General features: G+C 38.4%; 1 protein-coding gene across 2 annotated transcripts in view; it reads right to left on the bottom strand.

Annotated features, from left to right (window-relative positions):
* The window catches only part of LOC106868967 (fructose-1,6-bisphosphatase 1), a 32,432-nt gene extending 14,001 nt beyond the window's left edge, over positions 1–18,431 (bottom strand). Inside the window, exon 1 of one of the 2 annotated variants that reach the window (XM_014914445.3) lies at positions 17,836–18,431. In XM_014914445.3, coding sequence (XP_014769931.1) covers positions 17,836–17,996 — 161 coding nt within the window. In that variant the 5' untranslated portion in view covers positions 17,997–18,431. Of the gene's footprint in view, positions 1–1,035; positions 1,587–17,835 lie in introns of those variants that run through there. The other variant, XM_014914446.3, reaches the window with a different exon arrangement.
* Between the last annotated feature and the right edge of the window lie 3,051 nt (positions 18,432–21,482).

Genomic DNA, 21,482 nt, shown 5'->3' with positions numbered 1-21,482 from the left:
CAAATATGTTCTAGTCATAACTAATAGTATATTCTGGACTACATTGTTCAATATTTTCATCGTTTTTACCTAAGACGGTGCAGTGTGGTAAGGAAGATTAGGTTATTATTTCTAAAAGGACGAGTGCTACTGGGAAGGTTCCCACCTTGTGAGAATGAAGAGTTAAACAATCTCCTGATGAAGACAAAACAATTATAATTATAGAATATTCAATTAACATCTCAATATCTTAATATTGGTTTAAAATTTTGGTACAAAGTCAGCACTTTTAGGGGAGAATTAAGTCGGTTACACCGACCGACTCCAGTGCTTAACTGGTACTTATTTTATCGACTCTGAAAGGACGAAAGGCAAAGTTGACTGCCGTGTTATTCGAACTTAGAATACAAAGACGGACGGAATGCTTCTAAGCATTCGCCCGACATCGTAACGACTCTGCCAGCTCGCCGCCTTAACTATCAATTTTTATTAATTTGATGACAAAGTGATAAGCTAGTAGAATCGTTGGTACGCTGGGCAAAATGCCAAGCGATATTTCGTCACTCTTTATGTTCTGAATTCAAATTCCGTCGAGGTCAACTTTGCCTTTCTTCCTTTCGGGGTCGATAAAATAAGTACAAGTTGAGCATTGAAGTCGATGTAACCGACTTAATCCTCCCACAAAAGTGCTGACCTGATGCCAAAATATGAAACCAATATTAATAAGATATTATTGAGACGTTAATTTAATATTCTATAACTATCATTTTTTGGTCTTCATCAGGACCTTGTTTAACTCTTCATTCCACGGGGTCAATACTTGTTAACAGGGGAACTTTTCCAGTAGTACTCGTCCTTTTAGAAATAACAGCCAAATCTCCCTAGCCACACTCCACCAGCTAGTAACCCTTTTTTTTTCTGCGTTTAAAGAAAACACTTTTAGTGTGTATGTGTGTGTGCGTATACATACATGCATGCATATATACATATCTGTGTGCGCAGTGTGTGTATATGTGGATAGTTTTAAGAACTTTTTGAGATGAAAAATAAACTTACAAATCTCGAAGACCCGCTCTGCGAACGGCAGCAGAAATGGCCTTGATTGAAGTAAGAATCGAATTGATTAACTGGGTTAGAACTCCCGTTGCATGAGGATGTTTCTTCTCTTCGGTGAGTAAGAAACGTGTCAAGGTCATGTAATCAGTCTCCATGGTGCCTGGACTCAGAGACAGATGTGGTGTATACGTGCGAATTTATATGCGTGAGTGTGTGTGTTAAGAGGAGAAGAAATGGAAGAGAAAGAGGGAGATGAGGAAGGGTGCGAATGACGCGAGGAAGAGACAGTAAGATAATGACGGAGTGGTGAGGAATAAAGATTGAAAGAGACAGAGAGAGGAAGACAGGGAGGACGAGATGACGAGGAGGAGACAGAGAAGAAGAGGAAGAAATAGAAAGACAGACAGAGGGGAGAAGCGTTAAAAATAGAGAGATGGGGGGGGGAAGAATGCGAAAGTAGCAGAGAGCGAAAAGTAAAAGTACAAGATGACTAGAGGAGTGGGAGGAGAGAAATATAACATAAATGAGATGGAGTGATTGCTGTCATGAACAAAAGAAGTTTGGGTAGTTTAACGACCTTCACTTAGATTAAACTGGTCACTGAACGACCTTTATCTTGACAAACAAGAAATGACCTTCACCTTCACTGACAACCGCTAAGCAACTTTCCAGCTATTTCTGTAATATATCTTCCATTAGAATTCTATTCACATTACAATAATAAATATCTTTCAAAGTTGTTGGTGTTTTTCCCCTTCTCTTTCCATATGCATTTTTGTGAATATAGGTGCGGTATATTGAAAAGGTTAAAAAGATCGCTTCACAACCACGAGGGCCAGGTTCGATACCACTACGTGGTTTCTTGAGCAAATATCATTTTGAAAAATCACGGATCGATTCATACTTTGTGAATGAATTGAGTAGACGGAAAGTATATAGCAATCGGTTGGGTGATTTGTGTTCTGTAATTCAAAAAGTACAGCTTTGTCATACATCACACTGTCACGCTGATTCTGCCAGAAAATTACTTTATGGCTTTTTGTGTCTTCAGAATACTCAACCACATACATGTTAATTCATGTGCAGGTAATTCAGTGGATCACACAAGTAGGTCGTCATCGTCGAAACCGACGGGGATCCAGCGATAGTAACAAGGGCGATTGTATGTGACTCGGGATGAAGAAATACCACGAGTTATTTTCATGATCATTGAATTTGTTGTCTCTGCTTCCGTTAACATTTTGGCACCATAGGTAATATACATACTTTGCGAGACGAATTTTGGAGACGGAAACTATGCAAAAGGCTGTCGTATTTATATATTTGCCTTCGACTCCTGGATGGAGTCATAGAGGCGCCAAGATGGCATACAGTATTATCTTGAGTATATTTTGACCTAGAGGAGCCCATTACTCTACAGGTCTGACTTCAGCCGATTTCTTCTAGAAGACAGACAGACAGATGGAAAGGAAAAGAGAAGCAAGATACTCCAGTGAATGACTAGTAGTTTATTTGTTAATCCTTAAAAGAATGGAAGGCAAAATTGACCTCGGCGATATTTGAACTCACCGTTAAGCAACCTATCAGGCGCTCTGTGTGTGTGTGTGTGTGTGTGTGTGAATGTACGTGCGTGTGCGCACGAATGAGTCAATGTTTATACATGTCTAAAACCGGTGTTGTTCATGTTGAGTCCCCATTGATTCAGTTATTTGGCAGTAGAAAACGGGTCCAATCTATAACGAGGTAGGATCGAACCTATACATCGATATCAATACTATCCTCCTTGTTGTTTTATCATTCCGTCTTCTCCCAACCTGTTTACTGCTTTTTTTCCTCAAGACTTTGTGTGAAAAGGATATGAACAGTCTGTACCCACCAATCCTTTTTTTTTTCTTTTGTTAATTGAAACACTAACTACCAGGATATGTCACTCCTAACATAAGTTACTACGTCTAATATTTCCTGGTTTATTGTCAATGAATACCGGATCATCATTAAACATTGTACTAACTCGCACAAACCACACAGCTGTTTTTGTAGTCTCGCGGATTTTCCTTTCCTTTTTATTTTTCTGCTTTTAAACTAAATCTTTTGATATCTCAACATTACCATAATTAAACAGTCATATCAAGAATTTCATATTTTGTTTTCAATATTTCGGGAATTTTTCTTTTGTTTTGTCCTTTTCTTCTTCGATAAAACAAACAAGAAACTGAAAGAAATCCTGGGGTCGATACGATCGAGTAAGGAACTATTAAAAGGGACCCCCCCCCCCCCAGCATAACCGTAGTTGAACGACTGCAACTATTAAAAATGATAAAATACTATACAGTACATGTTAAATATCAAAGTGTTCTGTGTCGTACATTCCTAGCTTGAGGACTAAAATCCGCTTCATAGTAAATATAGTCAATAATTCAACACGATGTAATAATAACTATACTTACGAGTCCTTAATCTACTTTAAAATAACAATACTGGAATACTTTGCTATTCAAAACGATAAGTATTTCATCACATCGTTACGTATATGAATTTGTTTTGCAAGATTCCTGATGTGAAAGCGTATGTTGAAACAGAAATCGTTATATTTCGGGACAGTCATTTTTTTTTTTTTTTTTTGCCAAATGAACACACGCACTATCGTCACACATCTCTGACCTCTTCAGGTCAGTCAGCCAGCCATCCATATATGCATGATGCAGGTGCAGGCGTGGTTGTGTGATTAAGAAACTCGCTATGCAACCACGTGATTTCAGGTTCGGTCCCACTGTGCAGCACCTTGGGTAAATGTTCTGTACTATAGCCCTGGGCCAACAAAAACTTTGTGAGTGAATTTTATAGAGAAACGGTGTAGAAGCCCATTGTGTGTGTGTGTGTGTATCTGCCCCTCTCCCATCCCCACATCGATTGACAACCAGTGTTGGTTTATTTACGTCCTCGTAACCTGGTGGTTCAGTAAAGTGAACCGATAGAATAAGTACAAGATCGATTTGTTCCACTAACAACTCTTCAAGGCGTGCCACAGCATGGCCGCAGTTCTATGACTGACAGAAGTAAAAAAAAAAAAAAGATAAACACACACACACACACTTTGACACTCAAGCACATACTCAATCTTAATTACGTATAACGCAATGAATCCTATCCAACTTGACTTAATTTTAATGTGTATGTTTGACAAATTGTGACGATGAAATCTCGAAACAACCCGTGGTAATAGAAGATATAAATGTACAACACAAACTACGATATCGTTAAAAAACAAACTGAATTTTTTTAAAGAAGTACATTGGCTATCTCCCTTTCCCTCTCTTACACACACACACATTTCGTTTTTTTATTTGATTTGCAAGATTATGTGAATTCGTGTGTTGAAGCATATTTTGGATCTTTGTGATTTGACGGGCAACACTTGTTTTCTTAACGAAACACTTTCAAACTTGGGACACTGGTAGAATGTGTCATATAAAACAATTTCTTCTCTTAACCTTCTTAACAAAAAATTGTACATCGCAAGTTATTTCATGTTAAAGTTGTCGTATTTCTGTAATTTCAACCAATCACTGACGTCTATTCAGCTGAATACAGTTAGTGCTGTTCGGTGTCAAGTGTGTTATTCCCTGTTTAATTATATCATTATTCCCTAGTAAGGGTTTAGGGTTTTAGGGTTCGGGTTTTAGGGTTAGGATTGGGGTTAGGGTTGGGGTTAGGGTTATGGTTATGAATTATAGGGTTAGAGTTAAGGTTATGGCAAAAATAATCATAACCCTAACTCTAAAACCCGAACCCTAACCCTAAAACCCTAAAGCTAAAACCAGTACAAACGCACGAACGATGTCATAAATAACAGTGACACGGATAGTTTTTGTTGACAAACAACAGCACTAATTTTATTCAAGGGAAAAAATCCCGTAACACCGTTGTTTACATTCCACGGCATAATTGTTTTCACCTCAATAGACGTCAGTGATTGGTTGAAATTACCGAAATACGACAATTTTTTTACATGAAATAACTTAGAATACAAAATTTTTTATCTGTTCTATAACACAAAATATACAAGTATTCGAAGTTTGAAAGTGTTTCGGTACCAAAAACACTACAAAAAAAAAATGTTGCCCGTCAAATCACAAAGATCCCATACTTTATTGTGTCTGGACACAAATGATATATATATATATTCTTTTATTTGTTTGAAAGGTTTTAGTCGAACAAATCGACCCCAAGACTTATTCTTTGTAAGCCTAGCACTTATTCTATCGGTGTCTTAGGCCGAATTGCACACACACATTTCTACACACACACAACGGTTCTCTACACAGTTTCCGTCTACTAAGTTCATGGGAGGTATGGGTCAGCCAGGAGATACAAGACATTAGCCCAAAGTACCATGAAATGAGAATGAACCGGAGACCTTGTAATTGCAAAACGAGCTTCATTACCACACAGCCAAGCCTGCTCCGCTTTATTTATTATCTGATTGAATTATATATAATTTTATTCAAAGGAAGTTTTTCAATAGAATTTATTTTTCGATATAGGAGCATTGTAGGTCTATTGTATTTTATATTAGTTTATATTTCAGTACTCACGAAGTACTTATCTGCATAAAAATCGTTTATCATCAGATAGCAAAATTTCTTAGACCAGAGTTTTAAAAAATTGGTTCGTTAATCAAGATGGTGGGGGGCTGACATGATACTTATAAATACAAGTTCAAAAGTTCAAATTTGCAAGGGAGACGACCTTCATGGACCAGTTATCACGGAATCGCAATGATCGTCTCCCTTGGAATTGTAACGTGTAATATGATTCACCTGGTAAACTGCTAGGGATTATTTCGTTAGCTTCTTGAGATTATCAAGTGAACTTCATTTTGCTTTCTTTCGGTCAGCAACATGGGGCTGAGAACAACTACCTCAAGAAAGAGTTCTGTAGGCAAAATAATGTAATAAGGGGAAAACTTCGACCGATTAAGATTATCTAGACAATGAGAAGATAAAAACTCCTTCTAGGGGTGTTTCAAAATCTAAAAACACTGAGAAAAGATAAACACGATGAGATCATTTAATTGACAAATTTGGTAAATACTGACTGGAGTAATGGACATCTTTGAGTGTTGCTTGACCTCATCATTGAAATATTTGACCTCATCATTTGGTAAATTCCTTTACCACTATGTAGTTTCGAGTTCAGTTACACTGGGTGACACCTTACGCAAATGTTTTCTACTTCAGCCCTGGGCCGACCAATGCTTTGTGCGTGAATGTGGCAGATGGAAACTGTATGGAAGCCTTTCATGTGTATGTATGTATGTATTTGTTTTTATGCTCAGTTATCATAAAATCTGATGGATTACTCTATACTTTTATAAAGTACAAATTTATTATTCTTATACAAGAATGTTGTTGATAGTGACTTCGAAGTTTCGGCCAGCTAAGCAATCGTCGGACTGTCCGATGATGATTTAGCTGGCCGAAACATACATACATACATACATACACAACAGATACATACATACATACACAACAGATACATACATACATACATACATACATGAGTAGTATAAAATATGGATTCAGAAAATCATGCGACTATCATAGTAAGCTCCTCTAACGGACTTGGCTATCAGTCCACGTAGTAATCAATTACAACGTAGTGTAATGTAAAGTGTTCGCGTAACTGAAAATCCAGAAAATCCGAGCGATATATTTTTTGTGTGAAGTGTAAAGCACATGAAAAGATGGCCTCCCGACTAAATGGCACAAAATCACTTACAGACATATTCCCACCTCTGGCCCATAAGTACACTGTCTCTTCTCTCTGTTCTTTCTACTACTACCATAATGGTCTCTGCTCCTCGGAACTAGCTACGATTATGTCACATCTGCTCAGGTATTTCCGTTCCAGCGTCTCTCTTTGTTACATCACCCTTGATGTGTCCGAACTCCCCCACCCACTCGCCAGGCCCCGCAGTAACTAGTATGTCTTGTCCTTCCTTTCCTGAACACCAGCCATCTGGAACTCCCTCTCTACGAGTATCTATTAATGGTTCAAGAGAAATATTAGCAGCAGCAAGCTCATCAGTGTCGGGGGAGGGGGTTACAAAGGATATGGGCACTGTCCCTTCCTCCAGCAAGTAATAAGATAAACACTTGTCAATGTTATCAACTGAGTAGAGAATATAATGAGGTCTAATAAAATCGAAACATGACCGAGGTTTTCTCTCAATCTTTCCTGTGTGGTAGGAGGTTTGTCTTCCATTCACACGGTTCCAGGTTCGGTCCTATTGCGTGGCACATTGGACAAGTGCCTTCGACTATAGCCTCAGGCTGATCAAAGCCTTGTGAGTAGATTTGGTAGATGAAAACTGAAAGAAGCCCGTCATGTGTATGTGTATATATTTGTCCCCCACCAACGATTGACGACCGGTGTTGGTGTGTTTACGCCCCCGCAACTTAGCGATTCAGCAAAATACGACGATAGAATAAGTACTGGGCTTTAAAAAAATAATAAGTACTGGGGTCGATAAATTCTTCAAGGCGGTGCCCCAGCATGGCCGCAGTCTAATGACTGAAACAAGTAAAAGATAAAAGAATCTACATTGTTTTATATTGATCAACAATTCAATTAACTGAGCTGATTGGAGTTATCTTCCTTACTGGACTTTAGATTTTAAACACCACAATAGGGAGGTTTTGTTTATTAATGGCTTGAATAATTTCAGTTGATCATTGTATTACATATGTGAGATTTAATGGTATTTTTAAAAAAGGAACAGGGACACAAGGGTGAGAGAATGAGGGTGAGAGAGTGTGAGTGATAGAGAGTAGAGCGAGAGAGGATGAGGATGAGATAAAGTAAAAGAGTGTGGGAGAGACAGTAAGATCAGCGTGAGTGGGGTGAGAGAATGAGATAAGAGAGTGAGCATGAAAGAAAGGTAAGAAAGGGTAGGTGAGATAGGGTGGAGTAAGAGAGAATAGTGAGAGGTGGTAGTCGTGGTGGTGAGAGAGAGTTAGTGACGTAAGAGTGGGAGATGAGAGAGAGTAGGGATAGGAAAAGTAAGAAAAAGCATTTAATGTAAAAATAAAAAAACAATATGAGAAAAATTATCTAAAAACGTAAAATACAGTAAAAATTCAGCATGATTTGCTTTAAATATCCACTATAACAGCAACAATAACAACTACAACACATTTAGAAACTTCTGATAAAACGATATGCTTTTCTGATAACGTGAAATAGGATACTATTGACCTCTATTAACCTGATAGGCACAGTGAAGGAGCCTTACACTAAAAATAACAGCTAAATCTTTCTCAAACTACACCCTAATATCTTGAAAAAGTGGAAGAGATGAATCTAATGTAGACTTTTAGATCCTTAAAAAGAGACACAAATGGAGTCGCTAGGGCGATTGTCCTAATCGGAGACTTCGTTTTAATTAAAATGTCAGAGTTGGCTGTTTTTTTCTTTGACACCCAGTAGTGACCAGAATCATTAACTTTATTATTCTTTCTTTTCGTTACTACGAGCGTAAATTTCAATTAATTAACATTTCTTAGATCACGACATTAAGTATGTTAGTAATGACTTAATAAGTGTGCTGCCTGGAATATTTATGAGAATTGCTAGTCAGTTAATGTGTTTATCTGTTTATAAACTGGTGAGAACGTCTGGCTGACGAATATCGATAAGAAATCTTAAATTAAAGGTATCAAACCACTTTAAACGGCTGACATTGAAGAAGACTCTCACGTAGCCGTTAGCTTTTTACTAGACACAACAGTCAAATTTCCATTAAATCACACCTTACTATCTTAAACAAAGACAAGGACGACATATTAGAAACGTAGCATGCCTCCACATGTGTACCCCTTCACCAATTTTGTTGCCTCAGAACTTCCAGAAATATGGATATTTTTGTATGAAATTTTCAACAAATACTCTTCAGATGGTGTAGGTTCCGATTATACCAGAATTTGTCGTAAAAAAATTTCTTTACGTATTTTTAATGAAATTTTCTATAAATATCTTCCAGAGCATGGATTACGATTATATCGGAATTTAATATGAAAAACAAAATTGGTGAACTCGTGCACATACATACTGACATACATCATATATATCTACAAAATAAAACTAGAAATTTCGAAAGCAAAACTGTGGTGTGCGTTAGTGCGCGAGCGAGCGAGTGTATGTGTGCGTGTGTGTATGTGTGTGCTCACCAGTTTCCTTTTCCATATCAAATTCCGATATAATAGTAATTTACACATACTGATTCATAATTGGAGAAAATTTCATACGAAAATACCCATTTTTTCGAAACTTTTGAGGAAACCAATCAGACTCATGAGAATTTTTCGAAACTCCTCACCCAACCCTTGGAAAAAAGTTTTGAACATATTCCGACATAATCGAAATCTCTACCATCTGAAGCGTATTTGTAGAATATTTCATTGAAAAAATATCGGAAATTATGAGGCAACAAAGTCAGGACGGGGTGCACACATGTGGAAGTATGCCGGATACAGTATGTAGTGACTTCATGTAGGTATAGCGTGGATTCGATCCTCGACATGTGCGTAGAATAACTTTACCAAATATTTACATCAAAACACATTAATTAATACAAGACACGAACAAGCACTGAGATGTTTACACGAACGCCCCAGAAACAATTGAGCTTGATATAACAAAGAGAATAACATAACCTAAACATAAAAATATTTAATAACCATCATTACTAAAATCAAACAAAACATATGCCTTATCCAACGTATAGCACAAATTATGAGCAGCCCAACCCCAAAATGAATATAAACATACATGAAGCCTTCAACATAAGCACGACACAATCGTTAAAAGAAACAAAGAGCTTTACAAAAGCAATAATCTCGACCTTAACATATTTTAGACCAATTCCTAACTTCGGACTGCGACTTGGGGTGAAGTTGAGGTCAATAGCATATACTTATAAATAACAACATTCCCACCTCCGGCAAACAATAACTAGCAAAAATTTACTTCAGTCGGCTCATTTCGAGGGTGACCAAATCGACGGACTCTGATGAAGCGGCACCGACACTATTGCAAAATTGCGTTTGCAACAGTGAGTAGTCGCTCGCTGCAGCGGAAATACGTGTAGGTCATTATAATATGCTGCATATAACTATAAAATAAATTTTGTGGATGTACAAGTCTCCATACTCTTTATTACTCCTACTCGATAAGGCTTAGCAGTACTAATTTGTTCCCAATCGATAAAATAGCTATTGTTTTTGCCTCTAATTGAAAAAAGTTGACTGGGGTGAAGCTGAGGTCAACAGCACATACTTATAAATAAATTCCGAGGCTTCCACCTCGCCCCACTCCGTTTTCCGGACCCAAAAAAGAGTTTTGCAGCATATTAGGTCACCGGAATTCATTCAACGAAAAAAAAAAAAATTTTATTTCCAATGATTCCGGGATATGGGGGGGGATCTGATACTCACCCACCCCCTTTTTCTCCGAACAAAAGTAAAGAGTTTGCAGCATATTAGTAGGTCAGGGTACTTGATTCCACACAAAAATTCCGAGTCTTTTGGGGTTTTTTTAATTATTTTTTCTTAGTGAAAATCGTGCGGGTGAAAGAATCAAATAATACCTAAATAACAACACTCCCAGCCCCACAGAACACTTACTAGCAAAAATTTACTTCAATCAGTTCACTTCGAGGATGACCAAATGGATGGACCCTGATGAAGCCGTACCGACAATATTGCAAGGCTGCATTTGCAACAGTGAGTAGTCGCTGCAACGGAAACACGTGTAGGCCATTATGTTGTATATAACTACAAAATAAATTCTGTGGATGTACAAGTCTCCATACTCTTTATTATTATTATTAATATAGCCGTTAACTAGATCTGAACTGAGAGCTAATACGGTATCCGCTCGGATATTATATCCCTCCAAACTCACTTATATATATACATATATATACAGAGAGAGAGAGAAAGAGGGGGGAGACAAACATACATACTTGCGTTGTAGCCATACAAACATTATATATATGTAGTGAAACTACCTATCGCCATTAGATACAAAACTGCTATCGCCATTCTTCTCATTTAAATATAAACAAGCGCGGGCGTAGCGGAGAACCCATCTCCTTGTCATCACGTGACTGATTAATATTCGAAGCGGCAACTTCTTCGAACCGTTCCCGCCAGAACGCAAACTGACCAATCACAGCCCTTAATAAGGTCACGTGATAGTGTTTTTCTACTACGGTCTTGGAGCCCCCTTAACCCTTTAAATAGAGCAACTCATACCCATCAAATTTGTCTCGGTTCAGTTCTCTTTGAGATCTGTTCCGTGTACCACACGACAGCAACAGCAGCGGCAGCCAGCGACACATCAACAGCTTCGTCCAACAATGACCACCAACTACGCCGCCACATCAGCAACACGAGTCTACGACTACTAACCAGCATCATCGTCATGACCAACACGATTCTACGATTACTACTAACCAGCATCAATCTCCACCAGCGTCTACACGACTTTCTATGTACACCAAACTAAACCACCGCGGCACATCTCTCTCTTCGATTCTGTTAGGTGACTCAGCTTCACCACGATAAATAAACAGACAAGAGACGAACATCTGCATAACAAGAATCACGGCCCGGCATGGAAGCCACCACATCACAACTAGTGATCAGCAGTGCCACACACAGCCTCAACTCCCTTCACATACAGACTCATACTAATGTGTACTCAGGAACTGGTATAAATGCTCACGGTTACTGACTCTCTTTCTATCTGCTGTAATATCTCACATAAACATACATGTATCACTCACATACATACTTTTCTTTGTATGACGGCCTGTCTTTGATTATGTTCTTATATGTCGCATTCACACTCTCACACAGACATACACTTTAATGCCAGAATAAATATTTCTGTTATTCATCTTATACGGTTGTGGTCTTTCATTACTGGTCATCTATGTTATCGTAGCATAACATTATTTGTATATCATCATTTGATATATTATTTTGTGTTCGACCGTGTGACGCGTATAAATAAAAGGAGTCCTCTGTTTTTCCATTCGTCACCATTTCACCTTTCTGAGTTCGCACGGTCGTTCCCACACACACATATATATATATATATATATATATATATATACTCTTTTACTTCTTTCAGTCATTTGACTGCGGCCATGCTGGAGCACCGCCTTTAGTCGAGCAAATCGACCCCAGGACTTATTCTTTGTAAGCCTAGTATTTATTCTATCGGTCTTTTTTGCCGAACCACTAAGTTACGGGGGCGTAAACACACCAGCATCGGTTGCCAAGCGATGTGGAGGGGGGGGGGGGCGACAAACACAGACATATATATATATATATATATATACGACGAGCTTCTTTCAGCTTCCGTCTACCAAATCCACTCACAAGGCTTTGGTCGGCCCGAGGCTATAGTAGACACTTGCCCAAGGTGCTACGCAGTGGGACTGAACCCGGAACCATGTGGCTGGTAAGCAAGCTACTTACCACACAGCCACTCGCACACATATTTATAACACAGTAATCTCTCACCATATCGCGGTTTATTATTTAACCTTACGTCCATTCCTCTGTGATGCATTTATAATAAAATGAATATATACAAATTATAAAAACAATAACAAAAAATATACAGTACAGTACTATTTCTACTTCGCGGATTTTCACCTATCACGGGGTGTTTTGGAAGGTAACACCCGCGATAATCGAGGGATTACTGTAGTGCAATATATATAAAACCATGTTATATATGGTTCCTTCACGCTTATAAAATATGCTGCTATGTTACAGCGATTAAGAATTAGAACACGAGACAACGATAAAAGATATCTAGTGGTCGCTCGGTCTGCTAGAAATAACATCCTTTGGTCTTAACAGAAGAAAAAAAAGAACACACTGAAGAATCTCAATGTTGGATATAAAAAAAAAGATTGTTTAATCACGGATGGAACGCCTCTGAGTTAACATGGATTGCTGTGGTCCTAGGCGTGCTGTGCCTGGGAAATTGACCGGAAGGGCATGGTTGGAATGCTTTAAATCATAAGAGCTGACCTGGGGCTAAACAACGAAGCATCGAGGTAGGAATAGTTAGCTGTTAGATACTGACTCTTATAATTTTTTGAAAAATATAGAAAATGAACATTCAAAAGGCGGAATGATCACCACTGGATTGCTTTTGATCATAGAGTCTTCTCGTTTAAGAAAACCTGGGGCTAAAAACAACATCAACAACAATAACAACAATTATTATTCAGTTTGATTCATCCTTCATCGATCTACGGTTGATAGAAGGAATATGTTACGCATATGGGTGCATTATTTCAATCGATTGTTGTTGTCGTTTAGTCCCATCGAGCAGGGCGATGATAAAAAGCTTTCCAACCGTGACAATCCTACCTTTTTTTATATTTATGTCAACATTGCTCAATGAACACTTCCAGTTTTTCAAGATGGCAGAGTGTAATTTGAGGAAAGTTTGGTTCCTATTTCTAGTCGGGTGAGCGACCATTTAGAGCAGTATTATAAAGTATTATAGCACTTTTTATTAAAAATACTAGTTAAATCTTTAAAAAATCACAGCCTACCATTAGTAAATGTGGTCTTAGGAGTGCTGTACCTGAGAAATTGATCGGAAGGGTATGGTTGGAACGCTTCAAATCATAAGGTCTTATATGACCTTCGGGTGTCTATATAAATGGTTAATGCACGCAAAGCAACGAGAGAACCTCGGAAAATTCACAAGATCCGAGTTTTCCCCCATAACTTTTAGGAAAATGGGGGTTTTTTCAATGAAATTTTACATAGATACCTTTCAAACGGCATACATCACGATTATAAAGAAATTTGTGGAGAAAATCTTTTCCAAGAGGGTGGGGAGAGGATTTCGGAAAATTCACAAGATCAGAAATTTTCCCTTGTAACTGTATATATATATATATATATATATATATATATATATATATATATATATATATATATATATATACAGATAGATAGAGAGAGAAAGTAATAACGAGTGAATGAGAATAAAGCGTAAAAATAACTGAAGATAAAATGAAACCGAATTGAAGCCAAAACATTAAAAATTATTGGAAGTGGGTAGAAATATACACTACATAGTATAGTAGTATTACGCTTAGGGTATCTGTAGAAAGTTGAATGTGATTTCGGAATATAACGAGAAAAAATCCTGACCTTGGGAATTTTCCGAAAGTCCTCTCCCCATCTCAAGATTTTCCTCACAAGTTAGTTTATAATCGTAATGTATGCCGTTTGAAAGGTATTTATGTAAAATTTCATTGAAAAAAAAAACCCATTTTCCTAAAAGCTATGAGGGAAAAACTCGGATCTTGTGAATTTTGCGAGGTCCTCTTCCCACCCTCCCGTTGCTTTGCGCGCATTTTTTTTTCTTTTCATATTCGATTCCAACACATTTTTTTTTTTTTTACACCTGTAGTACTATTTGTTTCTGATCTTCGTTTCCGGGTCAAGTTGTAAGCATTAACCAATTTTGTTGTTAGAATTTATGTGCAATAAATTAGTTCTACGTCTACAATAGACAAAATATTTCAACAATTCTTTATACAATTCCTAATATCTAATTATAAAAATATAACAGGATTTTTTAAACATCGAATGGTTAAGGGGGTCCACCCGAGTAAAATAGGAATCAAGGGGGTTTATAGGAAAAAATAATGGTTGAGAACCACTGGTTTAGAGGATCTCTTGTGGTTCAATATAACCCCAGGTAAACTATGATCAAGCAGACCTATGATCAAAATAATCTCATCCGTAGCCTTTACGTCCTTTGGGGAGTATTTAGGACTACATTATCTACCGTATGTTACCCCTTTTGTGTATTTTGCTCAGTGACTTAACCAAGGAAGCATTGATGACCCTTTTTATGAGCTACGAGACTGCTGGGTGGATTGGAGGAGGATGTCACTCTTTGATCGAAGACCTCACCTGAATGCATCAAAAGGACCAGGTGGTAGTGGTGGCGGCAGCTTTAAACTAGAGAAAAAAATTAAGCGGGCTATCCCAAAACGAAGAGGTTTGATTTGAGGTAGGTTTGGTTACCATTTCTAGCTTGCCAAGCGACCAACCCTACGCTCTCTTGTACCGTGAGTGAGAGGTGTCAACTGGTATGTATCGAAACATGTGTGACAATGTCAACAAAGGTGTTTGTTGCAAACGTAAATCCAGAATCCCAATTTTCTATGACACCACAAAGTTAACGAAGTTACAACACCAGCCACGCAGGTCTGCAAGGCTTGATTTAACAATCAGTGTGTGTGCGTGCGTGTATATGTGCGTTTGAGAAGGTGTGTGTGTGCGATGAGCCATCGAAAAGCCGCTTCGTGTTCGCTCGACATGCTAGATATAGAGCCAAATCTTCTCCAGATAACACCTTGCTGTCTTAAGACAATGAAGCCCTTACATACTGTACTCTTAAAGGAAAGACGGGATCGAGCAATCTTTTGATGGCCACGGCTGGAATGCTTTAGACCATAGGGTTGCTCGGTCAGGGTTGACACACACACAACAATAATGTGGGTACTACTAAAGCAGCACGGTCCCGAACGCGCAGTCGCGCGTCCGCGCTAGCTAGTCGTGAGTGGTCGATCCTAACCCTAAACACGTATTCATTTGCACACGCGGGTCGGGGATAGGGTTAGGATCGGCCACTCTAGACTAGCTAGCGCGGACGCGCGACTGCGCGTTCGGGACCGTGCTGCTTTAGTAGTACCAATAATGTGTGTGTGTGTGTGTGTGTGTGCGCGCTGGGGGAGGGCTGCTTGTGAATATATATGTGTGAGATAGTGTATGTATGAGATGAGCCAACGAGAAGCTGCTTCGTGTTCGCTCGACATGCTAAAAATAGCAGCCAAATTTCCTTCAGATCACACCTTACTGTCTTAAGACAACGAAGTCCTTACATGCTGTACTGTTAAAGAAAATATGGGATCGCGCGATAGCCACGGTTGGAATGCCTTAGACCAGTGGTTCTCAACTGGGGTCCACATGAGCCTTGGGGATATTGTTAAAATTTATATGCAATAATTTGGTTATACTTCAAGACAACATTTTAGCATTTTTTTTAATACGATTCCAAATAATATTTAGTTATAAAGATTTAATTGGATGTTTTAAACATTAAATGGTTACGGGGGTTCAGTGAAGTAAAATAGGAATTAAAGGAGTCCAGAGGTAAAAAAAAAAAAAAAATGGTTGAGAACCAGTGCTTTAGATTATAGGGTTGTTCGACCAGGGTTGGTCTAACGCTAAACAACAATAATGTGTGCATGTTTGTATACAAAAATATTCTTTTCAGTCGGCAGATGAAGACGACAATGCAAGTAAGAGAGATCAACTGTGTTGATCTACCAGGAGATGAAATAAACAGTATGTAGCGTAAATATACCCAAAGATCCGGTACTAAGAAACACAACATCGCCAGTAATAGTAAAAAAGATCTGATCAGGGTCCCATACGATATTTGCTCCAGTTCTTTAATTCTGAGTTCAAATCCAGCCTAGATTAGCAGAGTCATTCATCCCTCCGGAGTCGATAAATCAAAGTACATGTCAAGTACTGGCCTTGTGTCAAAATTAGAAATAATTATTATTATTATTAAGATACGTTAGCACACCGAAAAAAATGCTTAGAGATATTGCGTCAGTCAATGTTTTGAGTTCAATTCCGCTTAGGTCGACTTTGCTTTTCATCCTTTCGGAGTCGATGAAAAAAGTACCAGTCAAGCACTGGAGGTCGATATAATCAACTTACCCCATCCCCCAAAATTCCAGCCCTTTTGCTAATAGTAGACAGAATTATTGTTCTTATCATCGTCAAGGCGGCGAGCTGGTTGAATCGTTAGCACGCCGGACGAAATGCTTAGTATTTCGTCTGCCACTGTTTTGAGTACAAATTCTACCGAGGTTGACTTTGCCTTTCATCCTTTCGGAGTCGATAAATTAAGTACCAGTTGCGTGCTAGTGTCGACTTAATCGATTGTTCCCCTCCCCCAAAAAAATTCAGGCTTTGTGCTATAGTGGAAAGGATTATTATTATCATCATTGGTTCGCAGAAACCACAAAATGTCAGACAAATATGATATTTACAGAAAATTGAGTTTATGATTAAAGTTCAAAAGACTTGTTACGTGTCTTTCTTCTTTTCTCCCTTGGGATAGCATTGTAAAGCAGGATTTAATTTCTCTTGACAATTATACTTCCTTATTTCGATGAATATGAACGAGAGAAAAGTACATAACAGGAAGGGGAAAAAAATCTTATACATCAATACCATGGGTAATATTAAAATAACGAGTCACATTCTAACTAAAATTTGAGAGCGTAGTTACAGTCTTAAAACTAACGCGGTTGATGCTGCTGTTGGATAAAACAAGGAAAGTAAAACTCTCTCAAAAATGTATTTCGTGGGCTTAAGTTTAGCATGTTGAATATAAAAGAAAAAGTACTTCGTGGCCCCTATGACTAAAAACGGTTTTCTTTAACGACAAAAAACTAAAGAAAACTAGAGATACTTTTCCTTAAAGTTTTTCTCGATCGTTCGATAAACAAAGTTATTTTAAATAATCTATACATAATTTAATCAAAAATATTAACCAGTTCACATTTCAACAACGTATGTTTTTACATATGAACTTATTGTCTTTAAGTTTTAATCAGCAAAACTTAAGGGTTACCAGATAAAATTTATAATTACGTACAATTTATGTATCCCCGCTTTCCTCACAGCACACGAGACAGCTTTCACTGCCGTTAGGATAGCATTTAGCAACTGTGTCAGATCTCCTTTCGCATCAGGATATTTTTTCTGTTCTGCTAAAACGAACCTCGTTAAAGTCATACAGTCTGTGTCCAAACTCATGGCTTCTTGTGGGTTTGTAAATTTTTTGTGGTTTAGGACGGAAAAATTAGCAGAGTTTCTGCACTCGCTAGTAAAAAAGAAAACGACTACAGGTGGTTGAATCGACTGACAAAAAACAGCAAACAAAAAAGTCGTGTGACCCACAAACAAGATTGTATATAGAATAGGGGTGGGGTTTGTCAACGTGGATTGGACACAAGTAGGCAAAAGAAACTGACTAGAACTAAATTATATTACACAGAGAGCCACTGTAAGTCGTTGATTCACAAAACTTGTTAATTACAAGATAAGGGTGGTTAGTAAGGAAGACAGAGGGGGCGGTGTTTTGCTTTGCCGATTGTTTATAAAAGTTTTCCTTTCCTCCCTTCCTCTCTTTCTTCAAGCACCAGCTGTCGTATCGCCAGTCGCTACTACTACCTCTACCGTATGATGTGTATCATGTTGGTTCAACTGTTAAGGATTTTGATTGGTCAGACAGAGTACACCCTTGACACGAGATAAGAATGACTCGAGTCAACAAAAGCGCCTCTATGTGGTCACTCGACTTGCTAGAAAATGCTGCCAAATCTCCCTCAAATTTCAACATATCTTCCAAAAACAGACACATTAAATTGTCCTGGATTACTTTCACATCGGAAAAAGACTGGATGGTCATGGCTGGAATGTCTTTGATCAATCAGGTTTGAGCAGGGGTTAAACAACATGCGTATTAAGTGATCCATATAAATCATGCACATTTTCTTTCTTTATTTCAGTTTTTCTACGAGAAAATTTTACTACACCGCCTCGCTCAATTTGTCACCATTTCTGAAGAAAAAAACGTTATAAGCTATCTCCAGCGACCCTTTCCGCGGAGCAATGTCGTCGGTTCCTGGAAAGAGAGAGAATATTCGTCCCAGTATTTAATGAATACTTTATTTATCAACCTCCATCTACGAAAGAATTAAAAGTGAAATTGATGTCGATGAAATTTGAACTCAGATTGCAGTGAGCTAGAATAAATAACACCAGGTACTTTATCCTATGTTCTATCGATGCAGCCAGTACATTTAGTCATCAGAATTTTTAATACAAACTAGTCGATGATTGGCCGAATTAATAAATAGCAGTGAGACAGTCAGCTGGCAGAGACCTTAGCACGCTTAACATAAATGTTTTGCGGAATATATTCTGGTTCTTTGTGTTCCGGGTTCAAATCATGCCGTAGTCAGTTTTGCCTTTTGTACTTCGGAGATCGATAAAATCGAGTATGAATCAAATACAATGGTCGGTGTATTCGACTGAGCCCATTCGTATATATTATTACTAATCAGCAAAATGAAATGACATTCGTTATTTTGCTCGTAACAAACAGTTTAATGCTCGGATAAGCTATTGTTGTTGTTTAATCTTGGGTCAACCTTGAGGAAAGACATTCAAACCATGACCATTTCATTCATTTTCCCTGACTGCATTATCCAAACTAACCCTCTGTAGCATAGACTCTGGTGAAATTCCTCTCTCCCATTTATTATATATTCATGCATTCCAACGTAGCAGGGAACAGCTAGCCTTTGGCTGCTATTTAGATCCCGTTGTGTCCACTACTCTGATTGGTATTGGCGCAATTTGTCTCTTACTCGATTGCACCAACTGCCGCGTTTAAACAGTCGGAGGCTCTAAATAGGATCACGTAGGACAGCCTGTTTACAACCCTGCTTTAGCCTACGGCTCCTTATAAAAAAAACTCAGCTTTTCCTCGTCCCGAGGACTTTGGTTCCGAACCTTTTAAGGTTTAGCCACTGACCACAAAGACACAGCCAGTTCCAGCGACAACGCCAGACGACACCACCACCACTACCACAGCAGCCACGTTGAGACCAACTTTGTTCAACATAATTACGGTAACTTCCTTCTTCGTCGCCACCATCATGTCCTTTTTAACATCGTCAATATCATCCCTCTACGTACACAGCTCAGCAAGCAATTCACCCAGGTTCCAACAGTTCACTGTTCGTGAATTATTTCACCACGGATCAACAGCGAATATACAACCTGCATGAACTCTTGTACAAGCATCATAGCCACGGCTTCACGTACGAGATGTACCTGTAACTGGCTCAGCATCATGACCGCGACGTCTTGATACAGTTTTTCACTTACCGTGTGCTATTGACTACGAACTGATATATCTTTCTTGTGTCTATGAACTTCTCACTTCGATGGCTATAGACTCTTTCACTGTCTCCTTCATTGCCATCCTTATATGTTCTTAACACACGCGCATGCATCTATGCATACACACACACACACACTCACACACACATACATACACACACAGTTATCGGCTCTGATGTCAAACGTAATTTCGTGCCATTATCGATAATATTGTTTCCACGCTGGAGACACCAGCAAGAACGCGACCAAGAATGCCAGGAATGCGACCAAAACGTAACAAAACAAAACGAGACGGACAAACAATGGACTTCTTTCAGTTTCCGTCTACCAAATCCACTCATACAGCTTTGATTGTGTCGAGACTATTGTAGAAAACACATGCCGAAGGTACCACACAGTGGTACTGAACTCGGAACCATGTGGTTGGAAAGCAAGCCTGTATACGCAACTGAAACAGCATAAAATTAAAGACAGCCATTGGTACATCATACTTAACGTATATACACCATTGAAAGGTGGATGGTTTTTGTCTGAAAGAAAAATCTTTTCGTAGACATTATAATTTGGGGAGAGGCGAACATCATCCGAATATTGAGTTGCGAGAATGTCAGATGTGTTTTGGGTTACCTGGGCTTTCTGAAGAGCATTTACTCACCAGTCACATGCCTAAACAAAATCAGTCCCCCTCCGATATTTTGGTAACAATGAACATGAGGAATGCGTTTTGGACTGGCTAAAATCTTCATGTACGCAACTGGAACATTAAGTTAAAATAGCTATCTGTATACCATATTTAATATATATGCACTATTGAAAGACACGATACTGTAGATTTGTCTGGGAGAAAAGCTCTTCATAGACATGTTAAAAGTACGTTTATATCGGGGTGTGGCGAACATCGTCCAATCAGTGACTCACGAGTACGCCAGACGCGTTTCAGCCTACTTAAAACCTTGTCAATGCCATGTATTGACTGTCGACAAGTTTGGGGTAAGGGTCAGCTATGAATTTCTGCAGGAGGAACTTAGCACTACGAGCTAACGAAACACTCGTCAATTCTATGGGGAATTACAGTCCATACTGTGATATTTACAACTCCAGTTACTAAATGATTCTATGTTCAGTGCTTTTTCACAAAAAAAAAAAAAATTCTTTATAATTCTTTGTTCACGAACCAGAGGAAATCTCTACTTAGTCAGCTGGCCTGCTAGAAATAGCAACCAAGTCTACCTCAAAATAAACCCTGCTGTCATTAAGAAAGAAAGGAAGGACACATGGAATAACATACTTATCATATGATTATACACTATATCTTTTATCTTAAATATA

Source organism: Octopus bimaculoides, chromosome 16, assembly GCF_046866305.1.
Source record: "Octopus bimaculoides isolate indiv1 chromosome 16, ASM4686630v1, whole genome shotgun sequence".
NCBI lineage: Eukaryota > Metazoa > Mollusca > Cephalopoda > Octopoda > Octopodidae > Octopus > Octopus bimaculoides.
Note: the sequence above shows the minus strand (reverse complement) of the source record. Positions and strands in the feature narration are given on the sequence as shown.